This window comes from Sebastes umbrosus, chromosome 18 (assembly GCF_015220745.1).
Source record: "Sebastes umbrosus isolate fSebUmb1 chromosome 18, fSebUmb1.pri, whole genome shotgun sequence".
Taxonomy (NCBI): Eukaryota; Metazoa; Chordata; class Actinopteri; order Perciformes; family Sebastidae; genus Sebastes; species Sebastes umbrosus.
Window position 1 is genome coordinate 28,850,979 of NC_051286.1, and position 27,570 is coordinate 28,878,548.

Here is a 27,570-nt window from a genome sequence, read left to right on the forward strand (position 1 = left end):
GTTGGTACTTTATATACCAGATTAGATTTTGCACAAAGGTGGAGAAGTGTGAGGGTCATGTGACCATAACGGACAGTAGAATACGATAGTAATCTCCGTATTAGTTGTTCAGTAATGCTCAATTCTAAGTAGACGGGGTTATCACTATCAGCAGAGTTTGTGCTCAGTGGACCATGAATATCCACAGGACATTTGATAAAAGCTGTTCATATATCTTGCTGTGAACAAAGTCGTGGACGGAGGCCGACCTGGCTGACATCACCATCTTCAGGCCCCAGTAACACTGTAGTACTGTAGTATTGTAATACTGTAATACTGTAGTACTGTAGTACTGTAATACTGTAATACTCTAGCTGTCAGCTTCATTAGAGTCATTGTAGACTAAACTACACGCCACTCAGATCACACAGACCAGTTGAGCCCTGCTGAAGAGGGAACATGTTTAATAGAAAAACAGGACAACAGTAACATTCACAATATAAGCTTCAATTTGTCAGATATATTCATAAACAATATAAGGGCTCCTCTCAGAGCCCTTTTTTTCCCTCCAGCTCACTCTCTATGATAAACCATAAACACTTGATAACAGACTTCCTTCATCTTTTTTGTGGCGGCCAATTCCGCAATCTTTAACTACAATCTTCAGTCAATTATCTCTGCAACAAGTTGTTGGTCTCATTATATGAGCAGTCACATACTGTATGCTTTGAGTCCAATATCATTTTGTTTCATATTTGATTCAGCAAGTGGCAAACTATCAATATATAAAAGTAATCAGATGCTGGAGATATCTGTTGTTCTTAATTTGTCTGTGGAATGTCATGTTAACTCTGGTTCATGCATCATGTATTCTGTGTTGAGAGACAGGATGAGATCCCATCATCGATCTGGATCCCTCGGTCACTCTTCAACTCTAGTTCGGTCACAACATGGTCAATTTCACTTTACTTTTTCATGATTGAAGACAGCTCCAGAATCATGCTCTGAAACACAGAAAGAAGGATGTCTGGTTATTATCCACACCACACAAACAAACACGTCACGTCTCTTAGCAGCAGCTGAACACCTGTTTCTGACCTCCTGTGTGTTAACTCTTCACCTTGCTGCAGTGGTGTAGAGGTGTACTCCAGGGTGTGTCACAACCCCATGATATCACTGGTGGGTGTGGTTACAGGTGCAACAGAGCACTCGTCTGACCGCCATTCCACACCAAAGGAGGCAAGGGCACACTGCTTTTCATCGCTGTTAGTTACTCTTTAAGGTTCTCAAGTTGATATCCAGAGCATTAATATATCATCAACTATTGTCTGTGTAAACATATAGAGGAGTAATGTCTACCTGTCTGTCTACCTGCCTGTCTACCTGTCTGTCTACCTGTCTGTCTACCTGCCTGTCTACCTGCCTGTCTACCTGTCTACCTACCTGTCTACCTGCCTGTCTACCTGTCTACCTACCTGTCTACCTACCTGTCTACCTGTCTGTCTACCTGCCTGTCTACCTACCTGTCTACCTGTCTGTCTACCTGCCTGTCTACCTGTCTGTCTACCTGCCTGTCTACCTGCCTGTCTACCTGTCTGTCTACCTGTCTGTCTACCTGCCTGTCTACCTACCTGTCTACCTACCTGTCTACCTTTCTACCTACCTGTCTACCTGCCTGTCTACCTGCCTGTCTACCTACCTGTCTACCTACCTGTCTACCTGTCTACCTGCCTGTCTACCTGTCTGTCTACCTGCCTGTCTACCTGTCTGTCTACCTGCCTGTCTACCTGTCTGTCTACCTTTCTGTCTACCTGTCTGTCTACCTGCCTGTCTACCTGTCTACCTGTCTGTCTACCTGCCTGTCTACCTGCCTGTCTATCTGCCTGTCTACCTGTCTGTCTACCTGTCTGTCTACCTGCCTGTCTACCTGTCTACCTGCCTGTCTACCTGCCTGTCTACCTACCTGTCTACCTGCCTGTCTACCTACCTGTCTACCTGTCTACCTACCTGTCTACCTGCCTGTCTACCTTTCTACCTACCTGTCTACCTGCCTGTCTACCTGCCTGTCTACCTACCTGTCTACCTGCCTGTCTACCTGCCTGTCTACCTACCTGTCTACCTGCCTGTCTACCTACCTGTCTACCTGTCTACCTACCTGTCTACCTGCCTGTCTACCTTTCTACCTACCTGTCTACCTGCCTGTCTACCTGCCTGTCTACCTACCTGTCTACCTGCCTGTCTACCTACCTGTCTACCTGTCTACCTACCTGTCTACCTGCCTGTCTACCTGTCTACCTACCTGTCTACCTACCTAATGATAGTGTTGGGGGAGTGTCTCTGGAGGGAGTCCTGAAGGGACAGACTGTCAGTGTTGATGACTTGGTGTCTTTCTCACTAGATTTAGGGACTTTTGGAGCTAGTGCTGCTAGCTGCTTTCATTAGAGAAGAGTTGGCACCACTGGGCTGGATTATAGGCTGGATCATTTCTAAACATCTAGTGTACTTTGATTTTTGATTACTTAGTCATGAATATTTAATGTTATAGAGAGTTTTCAGGGGCTTTAAAAGACCACAAGACTAAAAGACCGAAAGACCAGTGGAACCACTGATTTAGGTCAATCTTGAGCCGGGTCTAAATCAATGGAAAGTAACATTAAATATTCATGAATAAATAACCAAAAATCATCATTGTTTTGTACTTTTAATGTAAAGAAGGTGACAGAGTGCAAAACCAAAGCATCAGCATAGACTAATAGAGCTTGACCCCCCAACAGAGGCCAAGCCCTGAATAATAAGTCAGTTCATTTGAAAATAAATAATTTCAAAGAAAGATGAGTTATGGGCCTTTTAATGTTTATTCATTTTATCTGATGAATATTATCAATTTATTAACTGGCCCATGGACATTTTGCAAAGTGGCCCCCAGGCGGAGCAAACTGAGTATCCCTACTTTAGGAGCTCCAGATTAAACAGAACTGCTACTCACCATGGACATCCTCCTCCCGCTGGCCGGAGGCGGCGGGGTCACCGCTGGACTCTCTCCCTGGTTTAGGTGTTGGGCTTCCACATCTGTTCCACTCTGAGAATCACTGCTGTCAGACAGAGTGGCCAGCTTGCCCTCCGAGAGACCTCGGGACATAAAGCTGCACTTTCTGGTGGTGGGGTGGTAGTCGCTCTCCGGAGAATCGCTCATGTCGCTGAGCTCCTTACAGACACTCACTCTACTCTGCTTCCTCTGCGGATTCCTCAGGGCCGCTGGGATCTCCATGTGGCCGGCCATCAGCGTGGGTCGAGGTCCTGCGTACTGGGGCCGGCCCGAGACGTGAGCTTCATTTGACTCATCGCTGCTGTACGAGGGCTTCCTGTTGTCCAGAATGTAGTGCTGCTCCACAACCCCCAGCTGTTGTAGACCCTGGATGTCAGCTTGACTCGGCAGGTACATGTGTGCAGGCTGCTGGTGGGAGCCGTTGGACCCCTCCCTATGCTGAGGGGCCATCAGGGCCAGATTCAAAGGCAGAGTCTCCCTGTGAGCATCAGACACAGCAGAGCAGGTCATCTGTGTGAGCTGCATCAACCTCTGTGGTGAGGAGTTTGTGAGCAAACACACCTGCTGCACCATGGAGTTTTTCTTTGACCTGTACACGCTGTCATCGTCTCCATATTTGTATCCATACAAGCTTTGTTTGATCTTCTTCACTCCCAGATGGAAAATCTCCAGGAGGTTGAGGAATAAAGAAACACCAGCAATAACCAACATGAAAACCATGAAAATGTTCTTCTCTGTCGGCCGTGACACGAAACAATCAACGCTGTTGGGGCAAGGCAAGCGCTCACATCTGTACAGAGGAGACAGTCCAATGCCGTACAGAGCACACTGACCTGTGATGAAACCCACCTCCACCACAGATCTGGTTAAGATATGGAAAACATATGTGCGCAGTAATGAACCTCTAAGGGGAGCTTTCCTTACTTTCTTCTGTTCATCTAGTTTCCTGAGCTCTCGCTCAATTCTCTTATGGTCTTCCTGGACGGGGTCTGTCCCCTCCAGCTCAGCTTTCAGACAGGCTTTCTTCCTGTGCCTCTCCTTCTCAAGTGTCCTCAAACGGTACAAGGCGTGCCCCATGTAGACCAGAGACGGAGAGGATACGAAGATGATCTGCAGCACCCAGTAGCGGATGAGGGAGATGGGGAAAGCCTGGTCGTAGCAGACATTCTTGCAGCCGGGTTGCTCTGTGTTGCAAACAAACTCGCTCTGCTCGTCGTCCCAGACGTCCTCAGCCGCGACGCCGAGCACAAGCATGCGGAAAATGAAGAGGATGGTGAGCCAGATCTTCCCCACGATGGTGGAATGAATATGGACCTCTTCTAAAATACTCCCTAATAAGTTCCAATCCCCCATCTTCTGTCACATTATTATTATCTGTCAACAAATAAAGATAAACAGGTAGTTTGTAGGTTTTTTATCAAATAGAAAGTCAAACATTCGATAAGAATTGTTTTACTTACATGTTTTCTAGGGTCCTTGTCTCATGTGCTTGAGCATGAAGCCGTTATAACAGAGCAGACTCATCTGTGGAGACATGGGGGCTCGCTGTGAGAGACCCCACTGTGCAGTGTAGCTGACACTATTTCAATGCTGCTGCAAACTAGGACTCTGGTTTGAAGCCATTGATCCAGCACATGGCCCCATAATGCCCTGAGGTTAGTTTCACCCTGACACTTTTAACAGGACAGTACACTGAAAATAGCACCAACTGAGACATCAATACAGCCATGTACAATGTGTTCAACTTTCTTGCTTATGAAGCAATATAGTGAGCAACAGTGTGATTCCAACTCTCTGTCACCAGTTTGAGTTTGCTCCTTTCCTGCTTCAATGTGCACAGAGCCAGCTCCATAAAGACCAGCTGGGTGTGGAAGAACTTGAGAGGACAGCACGGACTCCATCCAACACCTTTGGGATGAAGTGGAAGGCCGACTGAGAGCCAGACCTGATCACCCAACATCAGTGTTGGACCTCAACCCTGCTCTCTTGTCTGAAGGAGGCTGTTCCAGTAGCAGATTAATGCCCATGTTCACCTACTGTTATCAGGCATGGGTAGGATGTAGTAGGCCTACATAGTACTTGGGACAGTATATTTAGTATGAAAGTGAAACATAAGACATCCGTTCCAAATCTAGCAGCATCTCTGTTTGCTTCTGTCCTCAACCTCATGTTTCTGGTTGGTCTGCTGGTGAATTACAACTGGCCCTGAGGCACTGGCCTCCATTTCCATACTTTGTGGCCCACTTCATGAATATTTGTGTCACGGTGATACAGTACATGGTGCTATACCTAACAGATCATCTTTCACTGGTACCAACTAGCGGAGATATTTTACTCCGCACGTTACCACAATCATTTTACATAAATTTCAAAGTTTTAAAGATTTAAAGAAGATAGATGTAAGAATGAGAAATAGCTTGTTAACAGTGACACCTGTGGCCGGTAAGTCAACGACAGTCAGCGTCCTGTTGTTGTTGCAACGCATAGACACGAGTGAGCATCGGTCAAAACAGTGAGGCGACGCACACAAGACTGAACTTGGTTGACAGGCATCATGTTGATTAAAGTTAGCAACATTAGCAGCTAAAACCACAATACCTTTATAATTTATAAACTGGGGAAAAAAAGTTCAGAAACTTGTGTTTGGTGGATTATTTCTCTGTTGTTGCAATGCTAATGGTCATTGTATTTTACATCGTTGGAAAGCCTGTTTATTTACCTTCACAATGATGTCCAACTTGTAAGGATCATGCATTTGTGGGATGAGCAGCACAGCTGATTATGTGGGGAGCGCCCAAGAAAAATTTGCCAAAATGCTCTGCCAGTGCTAAACAGTGTATTCTCCTGTTGGTATTGACTCTTATGCTGCTGTGCTGCTCATCCCACAAATGCATGATCCTTACAAGTTTCCAAACTTTTTTTCCCCAGTTTATTTCACATGCTTGGCAGTAATGTTAGCTGACCTATCCAATAGCAGTTTTGCCAGTTCGGGGTCCGATTTGATCTCCAAAACCAAACAAAGGTCCCTCCATGAATCGAAGGCCCAACCAATGTTGATCCTAGACCCCTAGTCCCCTAGTCGGTCACATTCCTGTTTTGCAAAACAAGGCTTCACTTCACTTTGTTTTTTTGTGTGCTTGTGCTGGTTGTTTGTTGGTATTAGCGGACTCCATTTCTAACCAAATGTTAGCTATGGTTGCACACTGTTAGCCCTGCACTGTAGCAGAGCTGAAGAGAGTGCATGATGTCACATCTGTTGGATTTCCCCAGAAAAAACGGCCCGCATTTTTCTAAAATTAAAAGCAGTCTATAGGCTGATAGAGGAAACCCAGAAAGTTGAGGTGGTCTCATATTTTAGGTTAGGTTACAACCTGTTTACACGTTGGCAATAAAAACAAAAAAACCCCCAAAAACTAAAACTTACATACAGTCCCTTTAAAGGGGACATATGCTCATTTTCAGGTTCATACTTGTATTTTGGGGTTCTACTAAAACATGTTTACATGCTTTAATGTTCAAAAAACACATTATTTTTCTCATCCCGTCTGTCTGAATAAACCTGTATTCACCCTCTGTCTAAAATGCTACGTTTTAGTGCCTGTCTCTTTAAAAAAAAAAAAAAAAAAGGCCCAGTCTGCTCTGATTGGCTTGTGAGAAAAATATGGTACACCTTAGGTAGAGGTAGATCTTAAGCTGTGGGCGGTATATTCTAATGAGCCTGCATGTGACATAGAAAGGGGAGCCACATCTGATTGGCTGGTTGAATCACATTTTCTGATCTAGACAGCACACAATAAACTGACAACATTGTCATATTTCAGTTTGTGGTATTATATATTTTACATTATATTATATTTGTGGTATTTATAGGCACTCCAGATACCCAGATGGACGTACACTGACAGAGTGAGTTTTTCATGATATGCCTCCTTTAATATGCTTATAAAACAAGGAATAGAAACAGACACCAACATAAATAAATAAAACTTTATTTTCAGTAAAGAACTACACAGTATTGCATTCCATTCTGTGATATGGATGAATCATTTGTATTAACAGAGATACATGTACTGTGGTGTACATGAATTGGACATGTAAACATTTTAACAACCTTCAAATATTTCAAGCACCCCCCCACCCATACAAGTACATCCATTAAAATAAGATGCTAGATATCACATACAGAATTCTATCAATCATTCTATCTATCACTCCCACAGATCCAGGTCTACTGATGGCTGATGCTTCAAGGTGTTTCCGAGGGCAACCATTACTTTTTAGGAACTAAAAATGTCACTTGATTTCGGATCCTTTGAGCATACTTGCTCTGGAACCTAGTATGAAAGTATCATAGTCCGAAGGCAGTTTTCCCAACTGTATCGAGACAAACATAAGTTTAGGACTAGACATAAGATGAGCTTGAGGAGACTATTCTATCTGCACAGGCAGAGAAAGGAAAGCATACTCCAGATGCTGCACTGTGAGGACCAGACATCACATCCACACCTGATACTGAAGGAGTGACTGCACCAGACATCACATCCACACCTGATACTGAAGGAGTGACTGCACCAGACATCACATCCACACCTGATACTGAAGGAGTGACTGCACCAGACATCATATCCACACCAAAAAGTGCATCAAAAACAATAACACTGATAACCGTTCACATCAATCCATCTCGTCAGTTGTGCTGAGGAAAGGTCCTTATTTTTCCCACTTGTTTGGATTCTTTTCGGACAGTACGAACGGGTCCAGTTCAATATCCAACAGAATACCTTCACGGACAGAGACTGGATTCATGACTCCTTTAAAAAACAAACGGCTGCTCACATATTTATTGGTGGGACTATGCAGGGTTCCAGTCTATGTGGGGATCCATCCTGTGATGACTTCTTCCAGCAGCTTGTCACATGAACACGCCTGTGTTGGTGCCACAGTGTGTGGGTGTGGAAATACAAGAACCACTGCAATAACACGGTCAGAGGGATCAAGAGTCCATCTTCTCCTGCTTCTTAAATAGCTTCATGAGCTGGTAGAATCTGTGAGCAATCTGATAGAAGAAACAGAAACAGTTAACAGTCATCACATCGGTCATATCACAGAACTACAACACAACTAAAAGAGATGAACTCACCTGTCCTGATGGCTTATTAAGTTTCTCTGACAAGGCAGAGAAAGTCTCTCGTGAAGCTCCTTTTGTCTTCAGGTCCATCAGAATAGCTCGATCTTCATCTCTGGGAGAAGCAGAACACAGGTGATGAGCACTAATCCTTGTTTTTCACGTGACAATCATGTCTTTGCATGTAACCGCCCACACTTGTTACGGTGAAATGTGAAAGATAATCAAAGACGGTTCTAAAAGATTTATAATAAACGTGTAATGTGCGACCACATCAGGGTCATTTTGGAATAAACTATAGGAGGTCACAGTGAAACTTAAAAAGATTTTACGACTAGTCTGAGTTTACAGGAAGCTGGGAGGTTGGGAACCAAGGGGGCATTAGCCTAGCTTAGCACAAAGACTGGAGGCAGGGGGAAACAGCTAGCCTGGTCCTGTCCAAAGTTTAGAAATACACTACACTAATTAACACGTTGGATGTACTTTGTTTAATCCGTACACAAACACAATGGTAAAATGATCATTTGTGAATTTTCAGCTGGGTGCAGTGACTGTGTGCAGCTTCTTCAGGTCTCATCACAGAGACAGTTGGGACCATTGTGCTTGTGCCACACATTGTCATGTTTACATTTCTGTTTGTGTACAGATTAAACTAATTAGACACAATAGGGATGCACCGATACAAGTATCAGGTCCGATACTGTGCTCATGTACTCGTACTCATGTACTCGTATTCATACTCTCAAAACGGCTACGATACAACAGCACAGATACTACTTTACAGTGGTTCGCCCGACCGCGTTGGGCCGGGATCCCACCTCAGCCGGCGCGCAACGGCCCTCACTTTCATTGCGCCACAGGGTTTTGCTTGCACCTTCTGACTCGCGCATGCGTTAGACTCCTTGGTCCGTGTTTCAAGACGGGTCGGGTGGGTTGCCGACATCACCGCAGACCCCTGGTGCCTTTTACGTGGGCTGAGCCCCGATCTGGCGGCACGACGCGGTTGACAGTCGCACTGGGAGCAAGGGGCCATCCCCGGTGGGGAGAGAGGGTGCAGCGAGCCCTTTGTCCACGGTGCGGCGAGGTCTGGGCAGGGGGCGCTGTAAAGCTGCGTCCGCGAGCCATCTTTGCCCTGAGTCTTTCCAAGCCGACCTAGAGCCGGTCGTGGCGCACCGCCTCGTATGCGGGACTCCCCAGCCTGCCGTGTGTCGCTCACACCCTCCAGCTGGCTGTTAACGAGGGTCTTTTGGCATAGAGAAGTACTCGTATTGGTACTCGGTATCGGAGAGTACCCAAATGTAAGTACTTGTACTCGTACTCGGTCTGAAAAAAGTGGTATCTTTGCATCCCTAAGATACAACATGTTAATCAGTGAGCTTTAGAGGCACTGGTAGACAGAACCAGGCTAGCCGTTTCCTCAGGCACCAAAGATTCACAAGGTCTAATCTTATCTGACCTGAGCATCAACAGTAAATATGCAAAATGTCCCCTTTCAGAGTTTCCATCTTAGTATCTTAGTAGTAGTATTATAGTCTATAGCACTCAAATATAAAAGTACAATATTTCCCTCTGAAAGTAAAAAGTAAAATGGAAATACTCACATTAAGTACCTCAGAATGCATGCATTTTTTCTGAAGTATTTTGAGGATTGGTCAGAATGTGGATGCTGAACATATATTGAATCTGTTATTCACACATTCCTGGAGGGGGGGGGAAGAGAATCAATACAGTACAGAACCAAGTACTGACCTGGTCCATGCCATCACCACCTCGCCCTTCTTCCTGATGACATTCTTGGCATGGAGGCTGTTGGGGGACAGAGATGTTGGGGAGGATCTGGATTCACTATCGTCTTTCTTCATCTCTTCTGTGCTCTCCTCTTCCTCCTCTCTGAACCGCTTGGCTTTTGATTTCTCTTGGTGCTTCCTCCGTTTTCTACCTTTGTCACAACCCTTTTGGCCTTTCTCTGATGTGTTGCTTATGTCCTCTGCAATGGGGACACTTGTCTCTGACAGCACCACTTCATCTCTCTCAGAGTCTGAAACATGTGAGAACAACACTTGGCTCCTTTGATCCGTTTCAGAGGTTTCAGCGGGGTGAAGTGGACTGTTATGTGACACAGAGCAACCGATCCTTTCCTGTTGAGCCGTCACGTCTTCTCCTCCGTGGCATGTTTGACTTGCGTTCTCATCAGCAGTGACTGTGATCTCGTGATTGATCTGTCCAAAGGTAGGATCAGAGCTTTGAGCACCGTTGTGCAGATTGTTGTTTGGAGAAGTTTTAGGCTGATTTTTCACAGAGTCTGACAGTTTCTGTGAATCCTCAGAAAAACAACCTTTTTTGTGGAATGAATCTTTTGTTAGTGTTACGTTCTCATGTTGAGAGAGATGGATATCTGCATCGGTGGCAGCCTGACAGATCCCAGCAGCATTTGAATTCTGCGATTTGTCCCACGCTTGACCGTCTTTAGTTTCCAAGTCATCTTCTCTATGTTGCTGGTCTTCTTCCGTTAGTGTGCGACTAAAGCTGTCATCATCAGTGAGCGTGATATCTGCGCATGTGGCCGCCTTACGAATCTTCACGATGAAATGATCGTTGGACCTTTCCATCACTAGTGCCTGCATGGGCAGGTCAGGCTTGAACACGAAAGGTGTGGCGAGTACTTCGCTGCTGCTGCTGGAGCCACAGCTGGAGTTGTCGGTGTCGAGGGCCAGGTGAATGTCCTGCTCCGATGCGTCTTCCTCTTCCAGCAGAGCGTCCTCACTTATGTGAGCGCTGATGACGCTGTCTGGAGTGGACATGAGGTGCATGCTCGATGGCTGTAGGAAGCTGAGGTGGCTGTCGGACTTGAGAGGTGATGGAATGGTGAGGGAGACCGCTAGGTCTTCAGCTAGAATGGAGTACGACCTCTGTGTAGACTGCAGCACTGCTCTATTCTCTGATGGCACTTCTAACAAGCAACTTTCATCAAATAAAGCCGGATTTAAGTGGATCTGATGTTTGGACTGCTGAGAAGTCATCTTGCGAGGCGAAATGCTAGACCACGTCGCAATAAGTTTTGAGGGAGTATCAAATTTGGTCGGGGACAGCAGCTTAGACGGAGAGTCAAATTTAGTTGGAGTGGTGATGCTGATAAGTCTCTCTCCATCCTTCCTCGGTGTACCGAGGGACCACGCTGTGCTGTCTCCAGTGATGCCACTGCTTTCTAGCAAGTCGGATCCTTGCAGGAGACACTTGAAGATTTCTCCCATTTGAGTGTCTCTCACCAGATTGAACGTTAAACTGGAGGCTTGCTGTTCCGTGAGAAGCTCAAAGTCAGTTTTGTCAAGCAAAGAGACATTTTGAGAGACAACCAAAGAGGACATGTTACTTTTCTCTGGAGTTGAAGGAACATTTTTTGGAGGAAGGAAGACGGCTACAGTTTGTGGATGCGGGTCAACATTCCTGTCTTTTTCCGCATGTGTGATTCGGATATCTTTGCCTCTGCTTCCCAGGCCCGTTTTGTAAGGCGCCACAGCACAAGGCCTGATTCGATTCATGCTGGTCGGAGCCGACTGTGCTTCCATTTGTTGACACGGTGGCTTCTTTGCAGGAGGCTGTCTAGATACTTTCTCATTTCCACTGGGCCTTTTGTTTTCAGCCTGACTTCTTGCTGGTTTGCAAAGGCTATTCAGTGTTGTGTAAATGTCCTTGAACAAGTAGTCAACTTGGACATCTACAAAGTCCCACAACCTTTGCTTCAGGTCGACTGCTTGCTGTTCAAAGATGCGTTTCACAATACCATTATTTGATACTTTGCTAAACACCGATGCAATCAGTTTCTTCAGCTTGGATTTCAGCTCCCCTGCCTGACTGCATATTTGACCAAAATGAGCACCATCCACAAATTCTAAGAAAGACTCCTGGAAATTGTCCATCACACCATAGAAGCTTTTCTTGGGAAAAGTTTTATGAAGCTTCATGTACTTTTTTCGGATCTCAGCGCGAACCATCTTGAATGTCTCCATCACTTCCTCTATGGTGGAAAAAGAAGCTTTGGTTGCTGCAGGACAAACCGTTTTAAAACGACTCTTTGGACTTCGTGTTGATACACCTGCTGTTTCTTTTGATGCAACACACCTTCCTTCAGATTGCTTCTTTAACAAAGACTTAGGACTTGGTTTGTGTTTGACCGGTTGTGCTAACTTCGCCCTCTTGGTAGCAGGAGCAGGAGAACCTGCAGCCATTTCATCACTTTCACTTATAATTTCCCCATCCTCCAGTTCAGTGTCAGAGAGACTTGAAGGCAGGTCCGACACTTTATCCACCACGTTTAGTGTGTCATGGTTTGCAGGAGAACCCGGATATTTGTTTTCCTTGTTTACATCCAACATCTTTGTGTTGACATCAACAGCTGTGCTGGAGAAATCTGCACCGGAGAGAAAAGGTTATGTAGACATTTAGCATCTCATAATTAGGATTGAAATACCTCATTAGTACAATGTCCCTATCTTGTAAAGTATCTTGTTAGTTATCATGATTAAAGTGTTACTGCCATTTGAGAAGACACAGCTTTGACGGCAGTACCTCATGTTATTTGCATTTATTATCTCCTTGGTCTGCGGAGCCCGGGGTTGGCCATAGAGAGGAAAAATATATATATTGAGGCCACAATTTACTAATTTGTGCGCATAAGATCAAAATTGTTCCCTCAATTTAATAAAATTTTTCCCATGTTTTGATGAATTTGTGCACATGATGATAAGCCAGCGCAGCACACCCCGCTGCAGTCTCTAACTGGAGAGATGTTGCATGCTGCCAAGCCACAATGACGCACGGCACATCTGCTGCTTACATTTTATGCAGCCAGCATCAGACAGGTTGTAAAATATCCACAGAACCCCTCGTGCTAATGTGTACATTAACCGTCTTGTTTTTATTCATTATTATTCTACACAGTTTCTTCTGCACATCAACAGGCGGCTAATGCAGATTGGTTTTGTTGTTTTGTTACAGCAGCTGGTTAAGCAAAGCTTCACAGTTGTCCTGAAAAATAATTTCAACCGCCCCGAAATCAGTGTAAACCGTCAAAGGTTCTAAGTGTTATCCTTCACAATGTGGCATTATCAGGGGTCAGCGACTAGAAAGCATTAAAGAGGACCCATTATGCTTATTTTCAGGTTCATATTTGTATTTGGGGTTTCTACTCGAACATGTTCACATGCATTAATGTTCCAGAAACTCTTTACTTTGTTTGAGCTCCTGTTTGGGCCTTGTAACTTTGCAGACCTTTTACATGCACAAAAACTATATAATACACTAAAGGAAAAGGAAAAAGCACAAAAGCATAATAGGTCATCTTTAATACCAATTTCCTGATCACATATTTTTACCGAATATCAGCTGATAACTATTATATATAGGCAGTTAAACTTTATTGGTGGGTCTGAGATTTTATTTGGGTCACCAAATAATTTTGCAGATTATTTTCCAGTCTTTTATTCCACATTTATATCTGCAGTACAGCTTTGAGCCACACAAGGGAGCCCGAATGTTCGCATTGTTCTGATCATTTTAGCCTTCTTAGAACATTGAATCTAGTATGAAAGGCTAGCATACGTTCTGTTAGTTTCCGCCTAAATTGCACGTATTCAATAATGTGTATAAAATGAAGTTATGACTTATCAAACCTATATATCTCTTTGAAATGGCTGGTTTATATATTCAAGATAATATAAGGTGATGTGGAAATGGCAGTAAAAATGGTCAGGTATGCCTATTGTGAATTGGGTCATGATGGTTTGTCATTTTTTAAAAATGGGTCCCCAGAAAAAATATTGGGACACACTGCGTTACACCACTAGTGTCGGGTCACTTTAGGGGAGATATTTGTGTTTGGAACTGCTCATCGTAGATATAGATCATGTTATTATCAGGTTGGGATACGAACTTCATAATTACCAGAAAACATCTCAATATTATATTTTCTCTGATGAATGCAATACACCAGACCAGCATCATGTCATCGCTAAGGTCCTCATTTGGGAGAATGAAACATGCTTGGTAGAATACTTGATTACTAATATAATTGATAACTGCAGCCCTACACTAAGCCTAACGATACCTGGTGATTCAATTAAATCTAGCGTTGTAGATGTCCAGATAATGAATATCAGGTCATAAATCAATCATTATCATAGAACAAATGTTTGTTCAACAACGGATAAATGCATATGAACTTGTGAAAATTACAAGCCAAACACATGTCAAATTGCTTTGACATCTATGGGATCTTCTGTTTTCTATCCCCCAAAAGGAGGCGTGGCCTTGGTGATGACGTGTTGACGGTCTGGTCTATGGGCTTTGATAGTTTGGCGGCATACTTGTAGTTCTGATGAAGACATTGTTATAAACCATCATGGCTGTGGTCCCCTACATTTATTAGGCCATTATGTCAAATTGTTTTCATGTGATCAGAACTTAAATATGCCATTATCTTGGAACCAGTCCTGGTCTATCGAAGTCAGTTTCATCTGACATCAGTTGTTCTCAGCCTTTAGAGAAAGGAGCATCCTGTGAAAACATGTCAATGTCATGACATGACACATGACATGTCAAAACCTGATACCTACATTAACCACAATGCAACTACTCAACGGCTGACAGTTTGGTTGGAGTCTTAGTTGTGTTCTGCTAGTAGCAGCTAATGTAGCCTGTAGCCTCAGGGACCTACATAGGTCTGGTAAGATCACCTCTTTTACTCCACATTTTTTACTTTTCAAGCTTGTAGTCTTCAGACCCGACCCACGCTGACTCAAGTGACATCACTTGTCGACATTTATCAGGCTCCCTCTGGAGATACAAAAGGCTTAATACAGTAGTTCTTCTGATGTGTAGAATCGGTGGAGTTCCCCTTTAATATAAGACCTCCATTTGCTATCTTGAGTAAATAAGATCATTTAGTTCTGAGGTTGGATCTGTCAAGATAATGATTGAATTCATCCATTATCGAAGGATGACCATCTTAAAAAGAAATAAGAACACAATAAAAACACAATTTGTTTGCCGAAGAAATAACTATTAAGTTGTGACCACAAGATGACAGGCCTAAAACATGACTAATCTACTGGATGTATGTGTGTTATTTTCTTTACCTTTTTGAAGGCTCTTGACATGACCTGGCTTGCCGTGAACATGGAGGTGACTTCTCTTGGTTATCCGTATCGGGCTCCTCAGAGGGCTTATGGCATCGGGGATTCTCCTCAGATTGTTCAGTGTGTGCATCATGGAGTCCTCATCATGGAGTAATGGAACAGAACTGGAAGGCTCAATGTTATTTACATGGCTCTTTCCAGGAGTGAAGCTCTTCTTTGGGGTGAAAGTGAGGTCGCTGTACTTCTCAGGCAGTGCCGTCTCTTCTGTCGTACTGCTGACTTTGGACACGGCGATACAGCCGGTGGAAGAGCTTGGCTCAGTTGCGATGCTACTGCTGTCATTGCTGTCTTCATTTGGCTGTGTTAAAACATAAATAGCCTCAGGTAGACTTAGCCCTTCTTGTGGAAGTGATTCGAGGCTTATTGTACTGGATACAGTATCTGCATCTTTTGGACCATCTTGCTTCTTGTGAATGGAAATGGAAGCAGAAGGACGTGGTCCTTGCGGACATTCCTGAGGTAGAACAGTGGGGGAAATTTGCTTCCTTTGGCAGTCGGCCTTGTCAGGAACATCTTCAGCTACAGGATTTTTCCTTGAGAGTGAAACAGCTGCATCTTCTTTGACTGCGTCAACAGGGGGGCTTTTCTGTACTGCAGTTGTACACTTCAGTTCTACACTCGGATAAAGCACAGCAGGGTCTGTAACAGCAACAGATTGATCAGTACTGTTTCCAGGATTTACTTTTTGAGAAGAATTGCCTGTGTGTTGGTTATAAATGCTTCCAGACGTGTCAGTGTCACCATCTGTCGCCTCCAGAGGTACACAATCATCTAGCTGGCTGTCTGAGGCCAGCTTCTCCTCATGATTTCTTGAAATATCTGTTGCTCCTAGAGAACTGATCTGTGGTGATGTTGGTGTCAGATGCACAGTCATCTGATTCTCTGTAGTATCTGGGTGCTGGCTATAAGATGAGGTAGTTTGGACTGAATTGTCTTCAAGTTGCTTGTCAGCTGCAGGAGTATCACTCCGGTTTTTGTCCTTTTCATTGACCTGTTTCGCATCATCACACCTCTTATGTGTCTTTTCTGAACTTGGAGTTTTGGGGGTATCTGAAGATTGTACAGCAACATCTTCTAATTCACTGCTGTCTACTTCATCAATCACACACATGTCCTCAATGTTAGGCTGTGAACTTTCATCATCTGATCCGTCTTCAACGACGTTGTCCACCGGTGAGAGGTCACCCTGGCTGACACTGACGGCTAACACTGGCTTCTTAATTGGTGAAAGGGTTAGATTCAATGTTTCCATAAAACAAAGTTTCCTGTTGGGACTATTTTCTTCCATAGAGCTTTTCTCAGTGATATTTGGTTCTTGGGATGATGTTTTTAAGGCCTCATTTGTCTTTTCTTGTCTTTCCTTACTCCTGACATCCACTTTATCTTCTTCTTTTGATCTCTGTTTCTCACGTTCTCTGCTCGTCTCTGATAGAGTGCTCCTCTTATGCTTTCTGCTGATTTTATCTTCACGTCGTCTATCCTCCTTCCTTTGACAATCCTTTGACAGTCTATCCCCTCCCCTCTCTTTGGAGAACTCACTGCTGCAGCGCTCAGCGCGTTGATTTGAAGAGGACTTTTTCTGGTCCTTTGAGTCTGAACTTCTGACATGTCCGTCACTAGTCTTGATTTTTCTATGATCTCGATTGTAGCCCTCTTTAGAGCTGTGAGCTGCACTGTGTTCGGTGTCTGATGTGCACATTTTGGCTGCATCTTGTCTCCGTTCTCGACTTCTCCCTTTCTTGTCATCAGAGGAAACTGCACTCTCTGGTGGAGGGCTTTTAGACCTGTCTGATCTGTTCCTGCTTTTACATGATCTGGAGTCATGTCTTCGTCCTGTGTCTTTGTCTGCTTTGTGAGACCTGTTTTTGTCAGTGGCAGGACAGTCCTTATTGGGATCTGAACCACTTCTATGTCTCCTATCTGTTGATTCAGATAGTTGTTGTTGTTTTTGACCTGGACATTTTTCCTCTCTGTGCTTGGACTTGTGTTTGCCTGACTCACTATGTTGGGTTGATGAACTGCTGCTGAATTTTCTGCTGGATCCACTGGGCTGATTACTTTCTTTCCTGGAGGGTTGAGGAGGATTGCTTGGAAGATGATCCTCCCTGGGAGGACAAGCTGGTGCAGGTGGAAGAGGGGGAGGAGGACTGGATGATGGAGGAGGCGGCAGAGGACTTGAGGGTGGAGGAGGAGGCGGCAGAAGACTGGAGGGTGGTGGAGGAGGCGGCAGAAGACTGGAGGGTGGAGGAGGCGGTGGCAGACGACTGAAGGGTGGTGGAGGAGGCGGCAGAAGACTGGAGGGTGGAGGAGGAGGCGGCAGAAGACTGGATGGTGGTGGAGGAGGTGGCAGAAGACTGGAGGGTGGAGGAGGAGGCGGCAGAAGATTGAACGGTGGAGGAGGAGGCAGAAGAAGACTGGAGGGTGGTGGAGGAGGTGGCAGAAGACTGGAGGGTGGTGGAGGAGGCGGCCTAGTCACGGAGCGCCAACTGGAGGATTTTTGATCCCGCAGGTTATTAATGTGAGACTGGTGATGATGGTGACCTTTGTCTGACCTGGGGAAAACAAAGGTTTACCATTGATCATCACAAATACAATCAGTGCAGATAGCATACAAAATAACAAGCTACTTATCCTAATTTACCTGCCTACATAATCTAACAATTCCTACTTTTCTTTGTGAATTGTTAGATTATCTGATTAGTAGGGCTGGGACGATATGCTTATGTCCTGATTCGATACTATCCTGATACTTGGCTGCGGATTCAATATATATTGTGATTTTTAAGTATTACGATTCTACAAGTGTTGCGATTCGATATTAAGATTTATTGCAATTTTTAAAAACTTTTTTAACACTACACCATGGGAAAAATGTAATCATACACTCAGGGCTCGAGTTTAAGGACGTCCCGTCATCCCAGGGCCGAAAAAAATATGATCGGGGAGGATTAAAATGAATTTTGTGACGAATTTGTGACGTGAGTTAAAAGAAAAATACCCGTTACATTAGATTGACAGCGATGAAAATGACTGCACGTTTTGTGTAGCGCAGCGTTATTATTAAACCTCCGTGACAACAGAAGCACACACACTGTCAATGTCTGATCCGTCCCACACTGACACACACACACACACACACACACACACACACACACACACACAGCGCATAGCGGACCGCCAGCCTCTGACCTCACGACAGCCGCAGCGGCAATGGTGAATTATTCCCAAGTCAACGAGGTAAGCTTGCTAGAATTAATGTTAACGCTAACGTTACAGTTACCTCTCGCTAACCAGTCGTGAGCTGACGATAATGTTACGTTAACGAGGACTCAAAACTCTGCAACAGCTCAAATCCTGTTACTGATGTTAACCACTTATTTACTTACTTACTCCTCGTCGTTTACTTCTCTAAATCTCTAAATTGACAGAGTTAACTGTTTGACTTTGTGTCTGTATGTAGTCAGAGATGTCCTGAAGTGTAACACCCACCCTCCGGTTACCCCCCAGGTTAAAACTGTTAGCCCTTCCAGCACCGTTGCAGTTGTTAGCGCTGTTCACGCTGTTAGCGCCGTTAGCTGCTAGCCGCCAGCTCAGACATCTCAGTGTTCAGAACCGTATGAGGCAGGCAATCCCGGATGCATGGGTTGTAGCTGCTGCAGAAGTGGGCTAATCACACATTGCATTAAATCGAAAAGCGCTTTCATTGGTTGCGAGCAAAACCATACAAATAGTCTTTTGTTCTAAATCTGGGCACAAAAAGGATCGATTGCAGGTATCGTTTGACTGGGGAAGTTTAGATACTACTTGGTGCTGGGTTACTTGGGTTGATGCCTTAAAAAGGTATCGAGTACCCAGACCTACTTGTGAGTCTACCAGTTCATTTAAAAAAACACTTACTGTTGGTTCAACCTCTGAATCTCAGCATCTTTTCGTGTCACCTCCTGTCTAGCCGTTTGTAAAAGTGCACAGATGTTCTTTTTGAGACGGCAGTTCTCCGTGTTCAACCCTGTATTCTGTTTTAAAAAAGAGAGAGAGACAGAGACAACCAAACATGTCAGTGCTGTTGAATCTTTAGTGGGGGTGGATCCTGACAACCGTTACCCAGCTGTCCTCATCAGCCTATTCCAGGATCAGTTCAAGTAGGTACATCATACCATTATCTCAAACAGAACTTTTAGATTCAGTTTTGGCCTTCCACGAACACAAAGGAAAAAACACCAACTAGAGATGCTCATTTTGAAACATTTTCTTAACCGATAACCGGCCCTCGTTAACTGATTATTAACCGTTAACCGACAAGATTAGTGCCTCGTACCAGCTGCAGAAGCACAACAGATATTGGTTGACGGGAGTCTCCAGTTCACCGTCCGGGAGCGTTAACTTAGCAGCTACGATGCTGCGTGTAGTGTCGCGCACATGCAGCCACTTTCCCAGTAAAAGTCTCCACCGCACATTTAGTTTAGGTTAGCAGGTTGTCAGCTGTGTGTCTGCCCGGCATAACTTTAGCTAACGTTCAACAAACAGTGTGTGTATTTGTGCTACGTTAGCAGCTCTAACATTGCCGGAGGCTTCGTGCTTGCCACCGCCACATGTAGTCTGCGTGACTTTAGCGAGTTTCCAACAGACCGTGTGTGTGTGTTGGTGGTGAGTGTGAGGTTGTTGGTGGCGTTTTAGCTGTGATCGTAGGTGTAGCAGTGTGTGTACAGTTTATTTGTCGGTGAATAAATGCTATGAAACTACAACTCCTCCGCTCCGCTCAAGAGAGCCAGAGACCGGAGCCGACTTCCTGTATCCTGCAACTCCGGCTCCGCCTCTTAAAGTGGGCTGTTAAGGTGGACCAGCTTTTCTCCTTAAAGAGATGAGCCGCTCCTCTGAGACGCTCAGCTTTTTAATGAATTATTAACATTTCTTTTAACCGCTTTAACTGATGGCGTTAATCGGTTAAAATGCTTAATGTCGGTTAACGGTTAAACGGTTAATTATGAACATCCCTAACACCAACCTGAATGGATGCATTTGAAAACCCATTTTGACTCATAAACAACATATTCAAACTTATCTACATTAAAATAGCCCGTATGAACAGTTTAGTACTGTACTGTTTAGGTGGGAAGATGGGGAGGGGCTGTTTTGGAGGCTTGTGGCTGGTCAACATGTCTGCCAACCAAGCACAAATCTCTCTACAGCAGAGGACAATGATTCTCCACAAAATACATTTAAAACCATCATGGGATATGAAAGTTTGTAAACAACTACTGAGATGGAATATCAGTCCAAAATAAAGAGAATCTTTGGCTTTTAATATTTTTCACGTTAGCTTTTTGGTCCTGGCGATTGCATTCAAAATTCAAAAATCATAAAGTGGTGTTCATTAGAGAAGATAATCTTGCAATCATAAACGTGTGTTCGCCACAGAGCTGATTTTCTGTAATAATCCAAAACCCAATGGAACAATCCCATTGGCTTTTTGTTGAGAGAACTCGTGCGTTTCTAACTTCCGGATTGGGCTACAAAGATACATCATCCCTGGAACACTCTATAGACCCGACTGGGCCTGTCTTAGGGTGCTTTAACATCAGGGACCCGGGCCCAGATCCGAGTACACTTGTCCCCAAAGTCCAGCTCGTTTGATTAGTGTGAACGCTCCGTTCCGTACTCGGGCACGGTTCCTGTGTACTCTAGTATGGAACAACTCTAATAATGTGAAAGCTGAGCAGAGGGGGGCAATCGTACTCGGGCACTGTACGGATCAAGCGTACCTAATATGAAAACGCCCTTAAACACCCACTGCCAATGTTGATATTTTTAGAGGCGTTTTTTAAATTTCCAGGGGTCCAGGTTTAGTTACTCTTAAAGCAATACTGCACAACATTGTCAAACAGCTGAACAATGAGGAAAATACAACAAACCTGCGTCTCCATCTGCTCTACTCTCCTGCGCAACTCTTTAATTTGGTTTTGCGCTGCTTGGAATCTGGACTTCAACTGCAAACAAACAAAAGGAAAAGGATTGTGAGATCTCTGCCTCTCAGAGAATGGTGATTTCTGCAAAGCCTCCATCAGAGCATTAAAGATAAAACGATTCAGAACATTCCAGAGTAGTAAAATCCCTCCAGATAGCATTATAAACCACTGTGCAGCTGTTTGGGCTCTAATGAGCCTTCAAACTGATGGATCTATTACTCAGTCTGGACATCCTGGATCTTAGCGGTACCTGGAACAACATGCCCCCACCAACCCTAATGATCATGATCAAATTATCATTAGAAACCTAAACATATCATAATGAACGTAAACAGCGAACATGGCCATTGTTAGTATTCACAGCTGTCAAGCTAGCAGCTTGTGGAAAACTCCGGTGACGCACGATGAGTGCACGGGCAGAGTGTGGCAGGTAGGTAGATAACAGTCCTGCAACAGCCACAGACACCACATTTCTTTCTGTTTTATTGTCAGAGCATTTGATTGATTGATTGATTGATTGCTGTCGGGTTGTAATGAGAACGTCAACAAATATGACAAAAAATGTTTTTGAAGAACACTACTGACCCCTAGCTTTAATCTTCATTTCACACAGGATATACCATATATTTACCTCCACCAAGGCCGAAGGCCTAGGAAGGAGGTTATGTTTTCACTGGCGTTGGTTTGTTGGTTTGTCTGTTTGGAGGATTACTCCAAAAGTCCACGATGGATTTGAATGACATTTTTTGGAGGGGTGAGGGGTGGCACAATGAACAATCCATTAGATTTTGGTGGCAATCCGGGGGGGAGGGGAGCGACGTACATAAAAAATAGTTTTGAAATTATTAACTTATTTTCGCCTATTTAGACCATGGCAAAAATCCAAGTTGGGAACAAAGCTGCAGAGCCAGGCAAAAAACAGGTGTATCTCAAGCCTCCCCTTCAGTATGAAAGGCCTGTTATAACACATCAACAGAGAGAAAGTGCGGCATGGTGCACACGGCAAATCACCTCAGAGTATGACGACTCTCTGCTCTGCTGTTCCTCTGCCACAATTTCTTCATAAAGATCCATTGATTCTTTCAGCCGAGAAGCCTTCGGGGATGACTTCTCTGTAATAAACAAAATAAGACGTAGAGACATAAAGATATAAAGCCTCAATGTTGGACAAAGGAATCGGTTTTCCCATCATTAGAATACAATAATATTATTTGTAGTAATAACATTGTGCCATAGCAGACTGAAGTGAAACTTTAAAAAAGGACTTTTACCTGCATTGCTGCTAAAGCTGATATCCAGGCCATCATAGATATCCACAGAATCATCATTGACATCAGGTAAGAGGACTGTAGAATGTATTATACATGTATTATAGATGTATGTCATCAGTGATGTACAGCTATAATCAACCCTTTTTTAAACACAAGTCTTAACACAAAATTAGGCTGTGTCCAAAATCACTCCCACATTAATTCCCCAATGCTACATTTTTTAAGTTACTATCTGGTGCATTAATTTCACCCTTAGAATTAAGACACTAAAATAAAATTGCAGGAATTATGTTATTTTGGGTACAAAACATGTGTCTATATTTACTGGGAAACAAAAATTCTCCACTCAATATATTAAAAACATTGAACGATTTCATCTGTAGAAATGAAGTATATTTTTGGCAAGCATCTTCACATATTTCACAATTTGATTGTTTTTAAGCTGAATTTTAGTTTCATATATGCAATCATTTTGTGACTGAGAATTGGAGTGAAATCCCTTCTGGGGCCATCGGTGGAGACGTCTACACTAGCCTATATATTCTATACTAAAATAGCCTTATTACAAACAAGGGATGCCACGGTGAGGACATTTTCCCATCGGTTAATAAACTTGTTACAACACCGGTGTTACCGATTGCACCGGACATTTTACAGGAAAAGATGACGCTCAATATCTGTAGAGCGCTTACTTTGGTCTTTAACGTTGGGCAGCTGTCAGGCCTCACCAGTCGAGCTTTCGCTGCGGGGCCGCACGGCAGGATCGCATCGATTGTCTCAATAACGTTATGGTTCCTTTATAGCATTGGTTTTAAATCCGAAATAGGCGAAATGAATAGGCGCTTTTGCTCTTCGCTTTGACACCAAATCCTCCGCCAACGTCTTGTCTGTCACCGTCTCTCTCGTCCAGTGATAAGTATGTGAAATCTGACTAATGCTACTCTGTTCTGAGACTCTCACTTTCAGTTTGTAGCGTCTGTCGTCCAGCTATGTATTGATAACACGGCACTGATATGCGATAATAAACTAAATGGGCTTTATTTCTCTAAAAAAAAAAAAAAACAACGTTGGGGGGCGGTGGGCAAATAGACTAATGTAGCCTAATCGTTGTATGGCCGGACAACGTGTAACACCAGTAACACGACTACCGCGGAAAGCCTATTACAAACCACAATTTCTCATGATACACAAATACCACTAAATAAATCTAAATGTAACTGTGCATGTGTAAATGTAATTTGCTAAACTTACGACCAGAAGCATCATTGGTGTCAATGTTCTCCATTCTTCCAAATATATCTGCGGCTCAGTTCCTTAAAGGGTTCCTGAAGGAAAATCAATAGTTATTACCACTTATTACCAATATCAGCCAGAACACACATAACACAGACATTGAAAGCAGAGGCGAGACCACAATTAAACAGGAACACATTTCATTAATTCATATTAATATACAAATAATAAAGGGGCACTCCACTTATATTCAATGAATAAAATGCTCTAACGAAAAAGAAAAGAATCAGGTATCTGTGGCTGTCACAGGACTGTAATAAGCTTGTCCAATCATTTCATTCGGCCTGCCTGCGTGCACTCTGACCGTGCACTCATTGCACGTTACTGGGGTCTTCCACAAGCTTCTAGCTTGACAGCTGTGAAGGGACGGGCTGTCAGTTTTGCAGACTTGGTGTCTTTCTCTCTAGATTTAGGGACTTTTGGAGCTAGTGCTGCTAGCTGCTTTCATTGGAGAAGAGTTGGCACCACTGGGCTGGTTTATAGGTTGGATCATTTTTAAAATCTAGCGTACTCTTGCAATTTCTCAGCATTACCAACCCTAGCTTTAATAGAAGTGCAATACTAAATCACTGGAAAACAGACTAGTTAAACTTCCCTATTACAGTCCACATCATAGATAATAAGGGTTGGGCATCAATATGACAATATATATTTCAATTCAAACTTTATTGCAGACTCAAGGTCCAGATAAAAAAACAGACATTGCAAATAATACATTAAAATACAAGAAGAACAATAAAAATTCATGATTAAAAGAGATTACAAATATATATATATATGTATATACATATATTAATGCCTTACATATAAAGAATTGTACCAATGCCTCCACAGCTGTGATTGGTACCATGTAGTGATAAATCTTATGTTAGAGAACCGCAAGATTATGTCATTCTCAGAGTCATTAAGTCGGCATATAAATTTGTACATGAGATTTCTTAAGACAGTTTGAAAAGTATTTATGCCTGCAGACACTAACATTTCACCTGCACTGCAACATCTCGGTCTTTTTAGTAATATTCTCATTGCATCATTATACTTGATGCTTGATACTTGACTTGAAGTCTGTAAGCTCACTTTTTTATAGTTTAACCACAAATGGGCTGTAGACAGTGGTGCTCTGAACAGAGACTTCTTCACTCTATCCCAACACATACTAAACTTCCGTGAGAGAATGTTTGCTTCTGCATACATCTGGTGGCATTGCCTATAAATATCATCATCATCTGTCATGTCTTCAGTAATAAAATATACAAGATATTTTACCTTATTACAGACACAAAGTATACTTTGATGGGATAGAAATGTGTCAATTGTCAGAGATTTTTCCAGCCATCTGTTTATTATCTTTGGTTGTATTAGGTAACTGTAGGCAGTATTGCAAATCAATGACTGCTTTATGGCAATTTTTATATGAATTTCACATAAATTACAACCGTGAGATGGTATTTAAGTTGATGAATTTGTCAAAAATATACATTTCTGTTTTGTGGTTCTATCACTAATCATTTTCTCAATTGATTTTCCAACTATGATATCACAATTTAGATTTATAATGCAATATAAAAGTATGTATACAGTGATTGAGGACTTCTCCATATTGCCCACTACAGATAATATACAATTATCAGTGTAGTAAAAGTATGAGGTTAACATACTTTAGGTGCTACTATTAGGAGGATAGTCAGTGTGCTGTTAGCTGTGGTCTAGCTGCACCTCTTTTGTTCACTACTGTCCAAAACAAAGACGACAGCAAAGAGCAAACAGAGCCGGGCAGAGAGAAAGTAAGAGCTAGTATGTGGACTTTCATCTGGATGTTAACCTTCTAGCTGAATATGACTTTATGCTGAACTTTCTTCCCCTGGCCTTGATCTGATCTTTGACCCTCGGAGCTCAGACTATGGCGACTGTCGTCCTGAGAGCTCTCCTGAAATGTAAACTTGAATCAGGAAACGCAAAGGACAGAATGAAGGGTATTTGATTACATTACTGTAGATGTGGTTGTTGTTAATAAAGAGCTGGGGTCAGGTAAAGCTACGCTGGCTGCATGTTCAACTTCACTGCTAACGCTACCTGTGTATGATCTCGACTAGGAACCAGGACTGGAGGACTGGAGGGAATTCCGGACAAAGTGCTCACAGATGCTCATATGAATCCTATGTACCGGCCAGACATGAATACATGTCATAGATTACAGTAAGCTAACTGTGCATTGGTTCACTTACTTGTTTGCGTGTTGTTGTGTGTTCTCCTGTTGTTTACAACTGGAATGTCGCGCCAACACTTCATTGAACAGGAAGTAACGACATTTCCCGCGGTCGGTCTGTCAGCGGTCTGTGGGTCTGTGGGGGTGTTGGTATTCTCTCGCAGCTCCTCGGTTTAAAAAAACAGAACAATTCTTAAAACAGGAGTGAACCCCTGAAGGAGAGCGATAACACGGAGACTCACGGTCCTCTCCCGGTCCTCACATCCTCCCACAGCCGACCGACATACCGGGAAGCATTAGATAGCATTAGCTCGCATTAGCTAGCAGCAGGTACGGCGGGTCGCTCGAGCGAAACTTGTTCCACCCGCGGAGAGAGGAGTTGCGGTTGCACTGTGCTCGCGTCGCTGCCCTGCGCGTCATCACAGCGCGACGCCATGGAGCGAATCCGGTCGTGTCTAGAGCAAAAGGTAGGGCACAAATTGCGAAACTCTCGCGAGATAGGTAGGTTTAGGCATTTGCGTTAAACTCGAATAGTAAAGGTTAGGCATTAATCCCGAACGGTTAAGGTTAGGCGTTGACCTCGGATGGTTAAGGTTAGGACAGGTCATCGGGCAGCGACAGTTTTTGGTAAGGCATTGCAAGTTTTCGCAATTTGGGGGCTACCTTCTAGACACGACAGGGGCCAATCCATCTCGACCCGGAAGAACTTGCGCTTCACTCACATGTGGACAGGACTGTAGCACTAGTGACGGGAGCGTACATGTGTGTTGTGATACAGAAGAGCGCGTGATGAACCTCTTAGTTTGCTTTAATATCAGTGAATCAGGAGACGTGTTCGTAGACCTCAGGTTAGGCTCGTTTTCTCCCTAGATCGACCCTCCAGAGGCGACACATGTTACGATGGAAAATTTAGAATTGAGCCTATCATCACTGGGCACCATATGCAGACATGTTGACAAAAGTCACAACGAACTGAGCCAATATCTGTCCAAACAGGTAAGACCCGTTCATTCCTGGCTTGTATGGACTCAAATAGTGTGTTTAGAGTGTCTGATCTTCACACTGTGACTCTAAACGTCTCCTCTGTGCAGCATGAAGTAACCTTCCCTTCACATGGCACTACTCACTTTAAAAAGGACAGCATTTGAGTGTTACCAATATTCTGCTGCCTTGTTAATCACTAGGATGTCAATATTTTGAAGAAATATTGTTTAATGTTTGGCTTTTACGTCAACCAGTCCATATTTCCATTTGATGTCTCCTCAGATCTGGAGCCAGCAGGACAGGCAGTGTATCCTGGAGTGTGTGGCTCAGCTGCTGCTGGAGAAGGATTCTACTTTGCTGATCGCTCGACACCTTCGACCGCTGATTCTAGACCTGTTGGAGCGCAACGCAGAGAGGGTCAAAGCTGGTGGCAGGATCAACCATGACCTCCACGAGCGCCTGTGTGTGGCCCTCAGCAAACTCCTCGGCATCAGTCCTGATGCACAGGCG

General features: G+C 43.7%; 3 protein-coding genes across 4 annotated transcripts in view; 1 reads left to right on the plus strand and 2 right to left on the minus strand.

The window, feature by feature from the left end:
* Positions 1 to 203: 203 nt before the first annotated feature.
* gja10b (gap junction protein alpha 10 b) lies at positions 204 to 4,577 on the minus strand. Its single transcript, XM_037750091.1, has 3 exons — positions 4,486 to 4,577; positions 2,966 to 4,399; positions 204 to 983 (listed from the first exon to the last, which is right to left on the minus strand). Exons 2-3 carry the CDS (start codon positions 4,376 to 4,378, stop codon positions 945 to 947), a joined length of 1,452 nt encoding a protein of 483 aa, XP_037606019.1. The 5' UTR covers positions 4,379 to 4,399; positions 4,486 to 4,577; the 3' UTR covers positions 204 to 944.
* A 2,421-nt stretch (positions 4,578 to 6,998) lies between these two features.
* Positions 6,999 to 26,604, minus strand: casp8ap2 (caspase 8 associated protein 2). 2 transcript variants are annotated; one of them, XM_037750650.1, is made up of 11 exons: positions 26,319 to 26,604; positions 26,096 to 26,243; positions 23,829 to 23,902; positions 22,578 to 22,652; positions 22,318 to 22,418; positions 21,253 to 21,327; positions 19,241 to 19,356; positions 15,284 to 17,895; positions 9,900 to 12,558; positions 8,166 to 8,265; positions 6,999 to 8,081 (listed from the first exon to the last, which is right to left on the minus strand). In XM_037750650.1, exons 3-11 carry the CDS (start codon positions 23,860 to 23,862, stop codon positions 8,019 to 8,021), a joined length of 5,835 nt encoding a protein of 1,944 aa, XP_037606578.1. In that variant the 5' UTR covers positions 23,863 to 23,902; positions 26,096 to 26,243; positions 26,319 to 26,604; the 3' UTR covers positions 6,999 to 8,018. The 2 variants fall into 2 exon arrangements, with proteins under 2 accessions (XP_037606578.1, XP_037606577.1); XM_037750649.1 differs by having other exon boundaries at positions 26,096 to 26,604.
* A 372-nt stretch (positions 26,605 to 26,976) lies between these two features.
* Positions 26,977 to 27,570, plus strand: part of mdn1 (midasin AAA ATPase 1) — a 127,696-nt gene continuing 127,102 nt past the window's right edge. The window contains exons 1-2 of the mRNA XM_037750648.1: positions 26,977 to 27,072; positions 27,343 to 27,569. Of these exons, the coding sequence (XP_037606576.1) occupies positions 26,977 to 27,072; positions 27,343 to 27,569 (323 nt within the window). The remainder of the gene's footprint in view (positions 27,073 to 27,342; position 27,570) is intronic.

Excerpts from the sequence above, each read along its gene's own strand:
- gja10b (XM_037750091.1), bottom strand. The coding sequence starts at position 4,378 with ATGGGGGATTGGAACTTATTAGGGAGTATTTTAGAAGAGGTCCATATT. Across the intron at positions 984-2,965 it reads GCGGGAGGAGGATGTCCATG|AGCATGATTCTGGAGCTGTC; the intron begins GTGAGTAGCAGT and ends TCTGTGTTTCAG.
- casp8ap2 (XM_037750650.1), bottom strand. The coding sequence starts at position 23,862 with ATGGAGAACATTGACACCAATGATGCTTCTGGTC. Across the intron at positions 22,419-22,577 it reads CAGCTTTAGCAGCAATGCAG|AGAAGTCATCCCCGAAGGCT; the intron begins GTAAAAGTCCTT and ends TGTTTATTACAG. Across the intron at positions 21,328-22,317 it reads GAGAGTCGTCATACTCTGAG|TTGAAGTCCAGATTCCAAGC; the intron begins GTGATTTGCCGT and ends GTTTGTTTGCAG.